Source organism: Podarcis muralis, chromosome 14 (assembly GCF_964188315.1).
Source record: "Podarcis muralis chromosome 14, rPodMur119.hap1.1, whole genome shotgun sequence".
Taxonomy (NCBI): domain Eukaryota; kingdom Metazoa; phylum Chordata; class Lepidosauria; order Squamata; family Lacertidae; genus Podarcis; species Podarcis muralis.
The window spans coordinates 53010387-53025059 of record NC_135668.1 but is presented as its reverse complement, the minus strand read 5'-3'; the positions used below and the strand labels follow the sequence as shown (position 1 = coordinate 53025059).

Here is a 14673-nt window from a genome sequence, read left to right as displayed (position 1 = left end):
ATTCCAATCCTATCTGAACATACTGCATATTTGAAGGGCATGAAATAATGACGTTGAAATTACACAATAGGCGAATTAGAGCATCCAGATCAAAGGAGGAGGGTGTAGCGTCGGCACATCAGCCGTGTTGTGAAATTGCAGTGCCCTGCAATGTTGACGGTGAAATGGTCCAGAAACTATCAGGATGATAGTAGCCATTTTATGGGATCAGGCCAAACAATTTACATTTAATTACTGGAAGGTTAGGAGCAGAAAAGGTTTATTAGATTAAAATTTGCTAGGGCCATGAGGGGCCAAATAATCTTGCTTTGGGAGCCGGAGTCAACCTGAAGGACTCCAGTTGGCCATCCCTGAGCATGAGGTCATTGGCAGCGCAAAGTGTACGTCTGGCTCCCGCTAAAAAAAGCTGTTGCTGTTTCTCAGTATGCAAAGTGGATGCCATGTGAAGATCCCCTAGGGGTGCCTGAGGAATGCTGTTTTTTTTTGCAAATTTTGACTTCCACTGACCTGATCCAAACTTCCCACGCTAGTGTGTGGCTTAGAAGTCACTCTCGGTCAGATTTCACACATCTCCAAATGTTGCGACACAGTCATTACCTCAGAAAATGTATCGAAATGCACTTTAAAATTATAATTTGAGGGGAAAGGGACATTCACATTCATACATATGTATATAATGCAGGTTTTCATAAAAAATTAAAATCCTCAGATTAATGTGGAAACGTCATGGAACAGACTTTTGATAGGGTTGAGGCAGGTGAAAATAAAATGGGTTGGACATAAAGCCATTTGTGCCTCTCCCTTTATGGCTTGAGGGTGGGTGAGAGGGCACTAAATATTGTTCTTCCCCAGGTGAAAGGTGGAGAAAGTTCAGGTGAGAGCCAGGAGTGAAGACTGCCTGTGTGCCAATATGGGTGGGTAATTTTTGAAACTTTTCCACATTTCTTATTAAGTGGAAAGCTGAGATTGATAATGGCTTTTTGTGAATGGCAATTTTATTATTTTCCTAGAGTTTGCCTTTATTCACATTCAATTGGTTTTAAGCTGCTCTCTGGAAATCGTTTTAATTTATTATTAGTACAGTTGATGTTGCATTGTTGAATTTTTGACATTAGGCTTATTTATATTAATAACTGGGGGGGGAGCAGAATCCTACTGAATCTATTGTTATAGAGTTGTGTTTGCTATATAGCTAGGCTTATAGAATGGGATTGTGTATTGATGGGTTCCTGCTATACTTGTGATCTACTTTGGAACACAATCCTAAAATCATCTAACGTGGGAAAGCAGATCAGTTTTTCTTAAGCATGTTTGCTCAGAAGAATGTTCCATCAGATTCAGTGGTGCTTAGGACTGTGAATTAAGGGGTCAAGAAGGAAGATCCAAGGGAAAAGAAACAATTGTGCCAAATAAATAGCTCTAATATTTGCAGAAGCTTAATATGCATAGGAAAGAGCATCCTTTGAAACTTACGGGGAGCTGCCAAAGATTTTCTTTAATACCCCATACATAGTATGCAAATAATTTTGAATTTTCTGAATAATTTGATTGGTATCCATTTTCACTCAGCTTCCAGAAAACATCCCAAACACATTTCACAATCAAGCAATGTGCACAGAGACAGGAAACCATTGTACAGATTCTGTGACAAAATGGTGATCCTGCACAGTAAATGAGGAAACCTGCACTCAGACTCATCTTCTGCAAGTTCATTTACTGGTGAACAATTTGTAAAAGGGAACAGCTGCCATTCATTACATTTCTCTGTCCCTCAAAATGCACCTTTCTATATATAAACCAGATTTGCTCACTCCAAAACTGCAGCCAATACCTGCATCCAGCAAATGTGTTGATCTATGATCCTTTATATTTGCGCACGCACACACATTATCCTGTTTGCCTTAATGTAAATGCTGCCTGTGTTAGATCTTGCTTAGATCTAACACAGACTCCATCAAAGCATGCGTACGGCTGCTCCTTTGCTTCCACCTTATGACACAATTTGTTCCCAAAGGGAGATATTATACACACACAAACACACATTTTCCCCCAGCTACGAAACATGAATCCTAGTCACCACAGAGGAAGCACCTGGAGCTAAGACACTTTACCAGCAGCAGCAGCAGCCCACAATGAATCCTGGGGAGGAGGGTTGATTCATTCCTCACTGTGAATTGGCAACTGTCACAGGACAGCATCTTTCTGCTGCAGAGAAAATGCCAAAGACCTCTCTCAGATCTCAGAAGCCTGGTGTCATCAACTCCAAATTTAAAGACAGCCCACAACTCAACTGCTTCATCAGACCTGCTGGAGAAAACAAACTTGAAACCAAGGTCCGAAGGCAGAAATGGCCTATTGTGGGTCAAATCTTTGATTGGACTGCATTCCTTGCATTGCCTATTCTCTCTCTCCTTGTCTTGCTTCCTCGCTTCTGCCCTTCCTGTCTTGCTTTCTTGTTTCTGCCCTCTAGCCTTTTGTTCTGGATACAAATTCCAACCAACGGCACAGAAGTAAGTCCTATGGAACATATGTTTACCGGGGCTAGGATTGCAGCCTGCCTTGCTAGGTTAAAGGAGTACATTGATAAAATGTTATTAAGTATGAAGAGAGGTCAGGCATCCTTTAATAAGAATGGAATGTTTGAGGGCTTTGTAAAGAGAGGATTGGAGTCTTCTCACTGTGCCTTTTGCCTCTGCTCCACCTTGTCAACGTCCAAGGGGTCAACGGCAACGAGGCATTGTGGCCTCACACTGCTTTGTCCCACCTGACTATCCTGACATCTTTGTATCGTTGCTTTTTTTCTTTTCCCCTTTGTCCAGTTTTATTTTCAGCCACAGCTTCTGCTTTAAAGCACAATTGTTCATTTTATGTAGTGGCAAGATTTCATAAACTCTTACCGAAACGGCAGTATAAAAATAACTATTTGGAGCTGTTATATTAAAGGACCTCCAAGAACATGAGAAAAAATCGGTGGTTTTTTTTGTTTGTTTTTTAAAGAATTAGTCCCATTTCCAAATGAGTGCAATGGCAATACTTAATCTTAGGGTGACTAGTAGCAGAACAAATATGTTCTTATCTAATCTCCTGCAAATCTTCCCCCAAACTGCTGCTGTGCCAGCTCAGGAACACACTACCCTTTAAAAAATTTATAACAACTGCAGCTAATAAAACCAGAGTTTGGAACCACCTTAGTTTATCTTTGCTAGAACTGTATGAAGAAATCAAAGAAAGCTTTGCCACACTAGTTGGGAAATTGTGCTATGTGTTAGCAGCATGATGGGGATCATTTTATTTCTTGATGCATCATGGATACAACTCACTAAATATTCAGATTGGAAGCATTTTGCAGGAATTTCTAACTGATAGAATACCAGGGCACTGAAATGCATTCATGTGAGGGAGTGGGGCCTTAGTTTTCTATTGAAATGAAAGGGGTGCAATTTAAGGCCCCTCAAGTCAAGGGCATTTAGCATATGAGCACTGTCTGCATTGCAAAATTCAAGTTAGGCGTTTACATGACAGAAGTGGATCTTGATCGACCACAATGGTGGCAAACAATGGCATCAGTGCCTTCTCCAGTCATGCTGGTTTATATGATTGAACAGGAACAGCAAGTATTCTCCATCTGAAATCTAGTCCAGCAAATTTTAAACTGGAGCAATTTTTAGTTTGTTATGGGTTTAACAGCATCATGTTTCTATTTTGCACTGCTCTGAGGTACACAGGACCTGCTCATTATAATATACTAAATAATAATAATAATAATAATAATAATAATAATAATAATAATAATAATAATAATAATTTATCGTTTGTACCCCGCCCATCTGGCTGGGTTTCCCCAGCCACTCTGGAAGGCTTCCAACAAAGATTAAAAATACATTAAAATGTCACACATTAAAAACTTCCCTGAACAGGGCTGCCTTCAGATGTCTTCTAAATGTCACGTAGTTGTTTTATCTCCTTGACATCTGATGGGAGGGCGTTCCACAGGGCGGGCGCCACCACCAAGAAGGCCCTCTGTCTGGTTCCCTGTAGCTTTGCTTCTCGCAGTAAGGGAACCGTCAGAAGGCCCTCAGCGCTGGACCTCAGCGTCTGGGCAGAACGATGGGGGTGGAGACACTCCTTTAGGTATACTGGGCTGAAGGGCATAACGTCTGTTCTTTACATCAGAATGAGGCTTTTTTGCTTCCAGTGGCAGTTTGTGGTGCTGTGTGACAACCTTCTGGGCTACTAAGAAACATGTGTGAGAGCTCAGATGATGTCTTGCAACAGTTCAGCATGACCAGCCACCACAAGACTGAGCAATGAGAGCAGGAGATACACTATATGTGCCTCTTTCTCACCGTCACTTGTCCAAGCAGCACAACCCACCCACCCTCCTCCCCTTTGAGGAAGAGCAATGATTCACACACACACACACACACACACACACACACACACACACACCACACACACCACACACACATCTAACCTGATTAGCATTGGATTGGCACATTTCCCACTTTCCCTAGGATGCTGCATTCTGGGTCACCTGGGTAGAATGATTTGACTGATTGATTTAATCATTTCTAATTGTCTCAGCTTTGCAGATTGACCTATGCCAGAGGACAAGTTCTTTAGAGAGAGGGGGGCAGTGGGCAGAGACCCTAAAATGTGAATATAGGGTACAAAGAGACGGTTGCAGAACTCCTACAGGAAGGGCAATGGTGGCATCCACTAGCAGCGCCTGGGCAGCTGGAGTAGATTCCTACAGAGGGCAGGGCAGGCTTGCCGAGAGGGTCTGGCACAGGATTGACCTATGAGCACCTGAGGCAGTTGTGGCCAGAAAGCCAAGTCTGTTCCCCAGGGCATGGAAACAGGTGTCCATCAGTTCTCCACATTCACTGGTGCTAAGTTTTTATATTGCCGAAAGTTTTAAAAGCTTAATAAATAAAAAAAGCTGTGGCTTATTTAATCCCAATACACTGTCCGCCTCTTTTTGCTGCCCACAATTTTGTAATTACAGTATGGCTGAATCATCCCACTTTATGTTTTGCCCTTTCGCTTGCTTATGAAAAGCCCAGGAATGAGGATATCACAACTTTTCTTGGTAACACATAACCAGCAGAATCATACCCAACCTGTCCTGTTTATTCATAATATATCAGAAACAAAATTATATCCAACCTGTTCTGTCTGATCTAAAACTTACATCCAACCTGTTCTGTTTGATCAACATGTTGATCTAAAAATTGCCTACTCAGCTTTTACATTATATTTCCAGAACTATTATTTCCTTTTCCCAAATTCCACATTGCCCCTTCCCTGTAACATCACATTCATCCGTATTTTGTCTTTGTCTGTTTTAAAACTTCAATTCAAAAAGCTACCAGCACTTGGCCTTCAACAAGTTGTAGGATCACTCTATAGCAAGGGGCAGGGGGATGCTAGCCATTGGCTAAGCTTGCCACAGCTGCGGGAATTATAGTTCGGCAAAATCTGTTGGGGGAAATGTTCCCCACGCCTGCTTTACAGATTCCTGAATGAATTATTTCATATTCCCATTGCTCTTGTTAGTGTACGATCCATTTGTGTTTAACCTACTTAAGCCACAAAACAAAAATATCTTCATTAAGTACCCCTCTGGAAAACACTACATTTCATTCCAATTTCTTATCCCTGTTCAGATTTTTATCACTCCAGAAGCCAATTCTCTCTCTCCAGGGTCCCATTTTGTGAAGCCTGGTAGACAGAATTTCTGCTCCGAATGAACTTTCCGGTCAATTCTGGAGTGCTTGTCTAGCACAGCGTCTAAGCAGGCTCAGGAAACCTTTTGTTTTCTTTATGCCAAGACATGCATGGTGTTATCTACTTGTGTACCCTACAAATATTTTATGTGCAGAAATGGACAAGCATAATAGGGTCCTTAAGTGCTGCTAAAACAGAATTTAATAATGTAGGCTTCAGAAGAAACACCTTCAAGAAAGCTCAGAGAGAATGATCCCTTTTATAGGAGCTCTTTATCATATTTGATTCTCGCCTGCACCTTTCCCTTGGTGCTGTGCCCTGACTAATTAAGAGATGGCACTCTTCCATTTTGGAACGCCAGCTTTTTTCATGAATTATTCCACTACTGGGTTGTTTTAGCTTCCTGTTAGACACCCCTCCTAATGTTCCACAAATACATAAATCCCCCAATGCAGCTGACACTGGGAGTAAACAAACCAAACGAGAGTGGCTTGCCGCATGAAAAGTGCAATAAAATTAACTGATAACCAATTTGTTACTGATTTCTTTTCATCTGCTTCTTCATACTGCAAGCTCTTTTCATGACTTCATTCACCAGTGCCCCTATAAAAACTGATATGAGAAATAAATAAAACATCCCAAATAAGAGTATGCAGACAACTCTAATCAAAGTTGTCATTGCAACACTCAAAATCTTTCCCCTAGCGTTTGGTTTTTCTGTTCTAGCTACTTAAGCACCATCTTCACTTGGAGAATCAGGGGTTGAAATAGTGCAGGAAGCAGGATCTGACAGGACAGCAGCAAAATTAAATTAGTCACAATAAAATGGTGGGGATAAAAAAGGGCTTAAATCAGAATCATAAATAATTGAAATGGGCTTTTGGTCTTTTAAAAAGGGAAAAGAAGCTGGGAGATAATAATCTGCAGGAATAAAACAAAAGAAGAACCTTAGAATCAAAGTTCACACAATGCATTCTAAAATAAAAAGAGGACAAGGACTAAAAGTGTGACACAACTTTGCAAAGGGGGAAAATGAGAAGCACTTCTTGACTTGCATAAAATGCTCCAAAGTGCCTGAAGTTAATAAAAGCCATCTGCTACATTTAGAACAAATACATAAAACAAAGTATGAATTCACCACATGTACATTGAGGGCGCACATCATGTGTCAAGAAGGAAGCTGGGAAGGGCAGTAACTGACAGCAGAGCTGCTCAGAGGCAGCAGAGGTGGCTTGCACACTTTGAGAGCAATTCCTTCTCTTCCCATGTCTCCCCCATCCATCCTAATGGCGCAATCCTATACTGGTGCTAAATCAAGTTAAGATGGAGCAAAGTATGCCAGACCCATTCTGCATTCTGGAGCAGGACCACGGCTGGCTGAGCTGGCCTAAGCCTGACAGAGGGAAAATAAGCCTTTAAAACACTGTGAGTACACCACCTTTCTTGCCAGATTAACTTATATCAGGTTGCCAGGTCACAGGACTGAGCTGAACAGGCTTAGGATCCAGGCTAAGTCTCATCCTCTCTGGTCCTACCAAGAGCCACTGGCTCCCAGCTGATACCCTGGTATATCTCCAACTGAGTCAAGGATGGGGATTTATGCTGGTATAGTCCAGCTGCACTGCAAACTTCCTGGTTTAAGTGGAGTTCTGCTGGATCCTAACCCTGCTCATTCTCATGGATCTTGCTATAGGATTGTTAACTTTGTTCATTCATTCATTCATTCAAAGCAATTTATAAATATTAAAATAACAAAATAAAATGTCTGTGGTAACCTTAAAAAGCATGGTCAATAAAACCACAAATTATTGTCAGAGTTCAAACGTACAAGTTGTTTAAAATTCCCAGTTGTATAAAAAGTGCAATACTCTGCCATTAGAGACTGTGCAACACCTCCTTTCTCAGCTGACCCACAAGAGCTGTCAACAGAGCAGCCTTACAGGTTGGGAAGCACAAATTAGAAATGTGTGGCAGGTCTGCTCTGTTTGTTAACACATTCTGTTTCAGCGGCCAACTATCTAGATATGTAGATCAATACAGCAGACATCATGGCCAAACAGCAAATCTTGGACCAAACTTCTTTAGGGTGCAGGTGGTAGATCACATGGATGAATGCTCAGAGAATACACACACACACACGTCCAGCTGATCTGAGACCAATGGATCTTATGCAGGTCCCACATATCTTATATAAGTCCCTAAAAGTGGGCATTCTGGGGAAGTAGTGGGGGACTTAGAGGCAAGTGCGTGAAATTTGTTTCTCCCTTGCAATAATGCCTGGAGGGCAAGGAAGTTTCTTCTTTCAACACCCAGCATGCAGTTAAAAGCAAGAGTTTCAGAAGGAGGTGCTGTTTAAGTGTTGAAGTCACATAGAGGCCTGAAGGATTAAGAAATGGCCAGTTACGTTGAGGGCCTAGAGGCTAGACTACAAGGTAGCTTGGGGATACTTTATGACCATGACCATTTCCTCTCCAGAACCTCAAATTTCTCTATAGGCATTCACAAGTAGAAAGTAATACAGAGCAACTTTCTTAAGTGCTCTGCCAGGAATAAGCTGGCAATTAGACAGGGCTTCATCCAGCTGGAAACCAAGACATGTAAGCTGCCTGATAACAATTTAATATACTATGTTTCTTCCAGTTTCATGATCACAGTTTAAGATTCACAATGTTTTCCATATAACATTGCTGTTAAGGGAAAGAATATCCTTGATGAATTTGTATTCACAATGAAGAATTAATTTTGAAGATAACCCTACTTCACCCCTTTTGTTCCATTCGCCAAGGAGAAGTTCAGCTGTAAGGTCGGTGAAATATTAAAATAACCATTTCTATTTCCTATTGTACTTCAGTTCAAGGCTTGTGTTATGAAAAAGGAGCATTACCTAGGATAGACAGAAAAGCCTTTGCTCTCTCTGGCTCAGCGGCAGCGCTGCCTCTCAAGTGTGCCTCACAGACGTACATTCCAATGTCAGCAGAGGTTGGGTTGGCAATAGCAAGACGTCTCCCAAAACTGCTAACTCCACTGGTTATTTTGATCCCGTTCCTCTTCCAGGCTACGCTTAATTTTTCAGTAGGCCTGTGAGGGTAAAAGTCACACCAATTATTACTGTGAATTATGTTATCTGCAGTAATAACACACTGAACATATGACTCACCTAACTCTTCCAGGATTGCAGGCACATTGAGCAAGGGACACTTAGAAATAAATCTAGACGCCGCTCCGAGGTCGTAGGCAGAAGCATGCATCAGAGGAGGGGAAGAACAGCTCGAGTGCCATCAAACAAGCATGGCTAATTGTTACAGCAATGGAACTTTTAAGTGCTAATGATTTGCTTTGCCTAAGCAAAGGATGCTAAAAATAAACACCACTCAAGGGACACAGCTGTATGGGAGGCACTTTCATTATAGCTCAATTTTGGAGGTGGCTCTAACTATTATCAAGAATGCCTCTGCTTTTGCAGGAAGAAGCAATCAATTGGCTCTTGGGACATTTCGGATCTTTATCTCTCACGAGGGATCTTCTGCCACCCTTGTACACATTGTAAAAAATTCAATTCACTAGTAAGAAAGCATCAAATCCCCAGTACTCATTTAACATTACTGAGATACTTGAAGAGCAGAACAGCTATTGTGCCTTCCCTTTCCATATCCAAAGACTTCCTTGGGATGAAGGGGATAAGTAGTATCTTTAATGAATAAGGATAGCATATAAATTAACATATTTATCAGTGCTGTTATTAATTGCAAGGATGTCTAACATTGTAGACACCTGTCCACCAAGATGAGTTGCACAACTTTAATCTTCTCTATAAATAATACTGACAAAATTATTATTATTTTAACTTGCCTATTCCTTTCTGCAGTTCAGGGAATAATGTACATCGCTGTGAAAATAAACACTACTCTCGGGACTCAGCTGTATGGAAGGGAGTTTCATTATAACTCAGTTTCGAAGATGGCACTAATTATGATCAAGAATGCCTCTGCATTCACAGGGAAGCGGCAACTAGGAATACAATTCAACTCACTAGGTTTAGATTCCATACTTCTGGGGGGGGGGGGGACCAGTTCTGTGTATTACCACTTTGAATTAAGCAGATGTCCTCTCTCCTATTTCAGGGTCGACATGTTCCTTAAAATGAGTTCTCATTCTGTCCTGGCTGTTACATTACCTGCCATTGGCCACACATTCCAGGATGGCTTCATTACTCCCAGCGACCACACTTGTATTGCGTGGAGGAATTACGATGACAGGAGCTGCAGTGGAGGACAAGATGTCGGGACCTACAAAGGAGGAAACCAAAAAAGCCATAAACACTTGGTATGTCTGGTTCAGGAGAAACATACATGACTAGAGTCAGTATTTACCCAGGTCAGCCAAGTTGTTGCCCCTGAAAAATCTGTCCGTTTTTGGAAGATGTACGGGGACAGCCTTTTAAAAATGTTATTAGTACAGTAACTTTAATTACATTACACATGCAGTATGAGTTATTATAATCCAGTTTCATTGCCTCCTCTGTGCCTCTTAACAGTTAATGCCCTAAGCAAAGATAGATTCATCTTGACTCAAGCACATATTTTCCTAGTGTATAAAAATAATGAAGAGCCATTTTGCCATTTTTACTGTATTATGTGACTGGACCAGGGCGTGATGGGCAACCCCTCTGTTCTCATACTTGGGATCACTGCATCCCAACCCAAGATGCTTTTGGTCTCACAGATGGCTCTTCTCCACTTGCTGCAACTATATATTGTATTCCTATGAGTTTGACCAAACTGCGGGAGGCAGTGGAAGACAGGAGTGCCTGGCGTGCTCTGGTCCATGGGGTCACGAACAGTCAGACACGACTAAACGACTCAACAACAACAACAACAACACAATGTTCACAACAGCCTGTCCTGCATTGTATTTGGACACATGATAATAAACTTCAATGTAAAAAGGTAAAGGTACCCCTGTCCGTACGGGCCAGTCTTGACAGACTCTAGGATTGTGCGCCCATCTCACTCAAGAGGCCGGGGGGCCAGCGCTGTCCGGAGACACTTCCAGGTCACGTGGCCAGCGTGACATCGCTGCTCTGGCGAGCCAGAGCCGCACACGGAAACGCCGTTTACCTTCCCGCTAGTAAGCGGTCCCTATTTATCTACTTGCACTCGGAGCTGCTTTCGAACTGCTAGGTTGGCAGGCGCTGGGACCGAGCAACGGGAGCGCACCCCGCCGCGGGGATTCGAACCGCCGACCTTTCGATCAGCAAGCCCTAGGCCGATCGAAATGTAAGCCTGCTTAAATAAATGAAAAAGAGCTTCTCATTCCCATGGATCGTTTGGTACTTATTCTAGAATAGTTGCTACTTGGACACCCTCAGCAACGTTTACTCTCTGGAAAAAGTGGTTATGGGGGTGGTTGGCATTTTGTGTTTCCGCAACAAAGAAAGACCAATTACAAGCACACATAAGTACGTCTACTTTCATTGATGAAATTCTTCATAAACAGCAATAAAAATAGAAATATTTTCACTTTTGCTCTGCAGTAGATCTCCATCCTTTCATTAGCAAACGCCACTTTGGTCATTAAAAAACAAACAAACTGCTTTCCTTATACTTTGCAAACCCCTTTTATTTTAGTACTTGAAGCTTCATATCACTGGAAGCCAAGAGTGCCTCAAGGCTGCTCCCAAGCAACATGGAGGAGGTCCCTTTTCTGGAGAAGAAATAAACAGAGTTCCAAAGAGGTTTTTCCTGCTACCAAGCACTTTTATTTTTATCAAACATTTGCTGACTTATATTTTTAAGATCTTTTCATGTTTTGTTTAATCTTACTACTTCCATGCAGTTTCAAAAGAGCCTGCAAGTACTTGAGTGAATTCTTTTAAAAGACTTTTATACACTAGGGAGCAAATACGAAATTAACAAAGCAGCATATCACAGCAACTTCAATCCTCTTTTCTTATCAGAAAAGTAAATAACCCAAATCTGCTTCTCTTTTGTGAGTCTACAAACTGTAAATAATTTAGCTTATGCAACTCGGCATGCTGGGGGGGGGGGAGAATGGCAAGGGGAGGGGGAAAGCTGCTGTCTTAGGCTTGTTTCTTTTAAAAAATTTCAATGCATGTATTTAATAAGTGAATTAAAATACCAGTATGTTATTGCTTTGCTTCAAGCTATTCATTTGGGGGAAACACTGCATTGTTTTCACTAGATGAAAAAGAGTATAATAAAAGATTGCTAAAAATAAGGATTGCAATAAAAGAGTTACAAGGGGAAAGGAAATTAAACTACATCTAAACCAATGAAAATCCAAACTGGCTCATCAAACACTATACATTAAGGCAGCTTAGCATTTATAAAATCTACATTTACGAGATGATGCAATTAGGAAATGGCAACTGGAAGTTTCCAAATCCTTCAGTCACTTGCAGAAAAATCTATCATGAAACTGCAGAGGATGAAAAATATTTGTGGCATATTTACTTCCGTTCTAGCTGTTTGAGCCTGACCTTTTGTGCCTTATCCTCAAAACTAGGATCACAATAAAATCCTGAGACTGATGACAAGTTAGTTTGTCATGTCTGCACATGCTCATTAAGCCTAGATCGGTGCAACTTTTGTGTGAGGCCAGATAGTGATTGCTGTGACCTGTCACTTTGCCACACCTAGCTCAATGCTGTTGTCCCTTTCGACTCCATCCCAGAACGTTTGCAGGATATACCGTATTTTTTGCTCTATAAGACGCACCTTTTCCCTCCTAAAAAGTAAGGGGAAATGTGTGTGCGACTTATGGAGCGAATGCAGGCTGTGCGGCTATCCCAGAAGCCAGAACAGCGAGAGGGATCGCTGCACAGCGCTCCCTCTTGCTGTTCTAGCTTCTGGCTTAGCCTTCATCCCGCTGCCCTGAGGAGGCTTCGCAGGGCTATCCCAGAAGCCAGAACAGTGAGAGGGAGCTGTTACTTGCCAATATATTCTGTGGGGAAAGGTGCTTATTGTTATTTTGAATCATTTATTTTTTGCTTTTGAAGGCTGAAGCTTTTACTAACTCCTCGTTTCTAATGTATGGGACTTAAATATGGAAGGATTGCCTCATTGAGTTTCAGACAAGGGGAGAGATTAGAACAAAGCCATATGCTGAAAGACCAATAGACAAGGTACTAATTTGGAAATAATGCCCACCTCCACCTGTCATGCCACCAGCCCTGCTCTTCATCTGCTTCAAAAGAAGCCAAAGAACAAATGAGGACATTGTGGTGACCTCTAGCTGATCACTCTGGAAGAGAGTCCCTTTGTGCTGCAAATAGATAAGCGAGGGAGCTGGGGTGACTTCATTGTGCCTGCAATGAGGCAGATATAGGCTGGACTTCATTTGCTAACTTCTTACTAATTGCAAAGTGAACAATGGTGAATAGCGTTCGCACTTATTTCATTTTCATTCATGCTACGTCCTGGAAGAAGCCTATTAGCAAAATTAGCAATCTGATAATGGCTTCTGAACATGTGGGGTTAAGATGATGCTGATCAAGACCTAATATATTTCTTTTGAATCTTGCCATAACAGTAGAATAATACTGGCTTTTTATCTAATGGAGGACTAATGTGCTGAGGCTTCTAAATAGCGTATAATATGTTGCTTTGTTCAATTATATTAAACTCATCAAAATGCTTCGTGATTGGCCCGTAGAACATCAATTGAAGAAATAATTATTAGCAAACATGTAACCAATATGTAACACTTCACATTTCTGAAAGGGCCTTATAATTAGGCAGCATATTAGCAGTTTCCTTGTAGCTGAAAAGGGTCATTTGCAGTTTTGCACAACCAACTGCTCGCATTTGTACCCACAATAGCCCCTTCTCTCTAATTGTGATCCCCAATCTGCTTGTGGGAGTCCAACGTCAAATCTTTCATGTGTTAGAAGAAGAAGAAAGAAACAGAAGAGCGGAGCTATTTGCAAAGAATCGTGGGCAAGATACCCAACAGCTGCTACAAATTCACTAGATCCTGAAACACCAAGCTTGTGGCCTTGTCCACAGAGTCATAGAATCATAGAATTGTAGAGTTGAGAAGGACCACGAGGGTCATCGAGTTCAACCCCCTGCAATGCAGGATTCTTTTGTCCAATGTGAGGCTCATACGCACAACCCTGAGATCAGGGGTCTCATGCTCTACTGACTGAGCTATTCCTCAGTAGGGTTCCAAAGCAGACAGAGACAATTTGTGTTCCATTTTTCTTAAGGCAGTGGTGGGAAATAAATGACCCTCCAGATGATGCTGTACTACAACTCCCATCATCCCCGACGTTGGAAGCTGCTTTATACTGAGTCAGACCATTGTTACATCCAGCTCATTAGTGTCCACAGTGACTGACAGCAAGTTCTCCAGGGTTCAGATGAGGGTTATTTCTAGCCTTATCTGAGAATAATGGGAAATGAAGCTGTAGCCATTTACATTCATTCATTCATGGAATTTATATACCACCTGTCAGGGACTGGGCAGAAGAGGAATGGTGGAAATCCACCTCCTGATCCTGATCCTTCCAGGGAGGAGGAAGAGGAAGACAGTATAGATTTACAGCAGGGGTTTGAGGGAGGTCACAGCTCAGAGACAGATGAGGGGGAAAGCTGGGAAATTATGGGACAGCTGGAACAACACCCAGCTGACATGTTGTTATTAGAAAACATTCCAGACCCTCCATCTCCCAGAACCCAGCAAGTTTTAAAAGTAGGAGAGCAAAGAGCTCAAAGGCAGAGAGAACACTTAGCAGCACCCGTAGAGGAGATGATGAGAATGACGAATGAGGAAGTGGGAGAGAGAGGGGGTGGAGATTCACTCCGGACAACGCCATTATCCAAAAGCCTGGGTTCTATAGCCTCTCTCTGTAAGGACTGAAATAAAAAAGCACAGTAAGAAACATTTCCTTGTCTTAATACTTTCCTGGGCAATCAGCCA

General features: G+C 41.9%; 1 protein-coding gene across 6 annotated transcripts in view; it reads right to left on the bottom strand.

The window, feature by feature from the left end:
• SDK1 (sidekick cell adhesion molecule 1) overlaps nucleotides 1–14673 on the bottom strand; it is a 588002-nt gene that overhangs the window by 250727 nt on the left and 322602 nt on the right. For all 6 annotated transcript variants that reach the window (XM_077918733.1, XM_028706986.2, XM_077918736.1 and 3 more), the window contains exons 7-8: nucleotides 9905–10016; nucleotides 8615–8808 (exon numbers count right to left, since the gene is read on the bottom strand). In XM_077918733.1, coding sequence (XP_077774859.1) covers nucleotides 8615–8808; nucleotides 9905–10016 — 306 coding nt within the window. The remainder of the gene's footprint in view (nucleotides 1–8614; nucleotides 8809–9904; nucleotides 10017–14673) is intronic.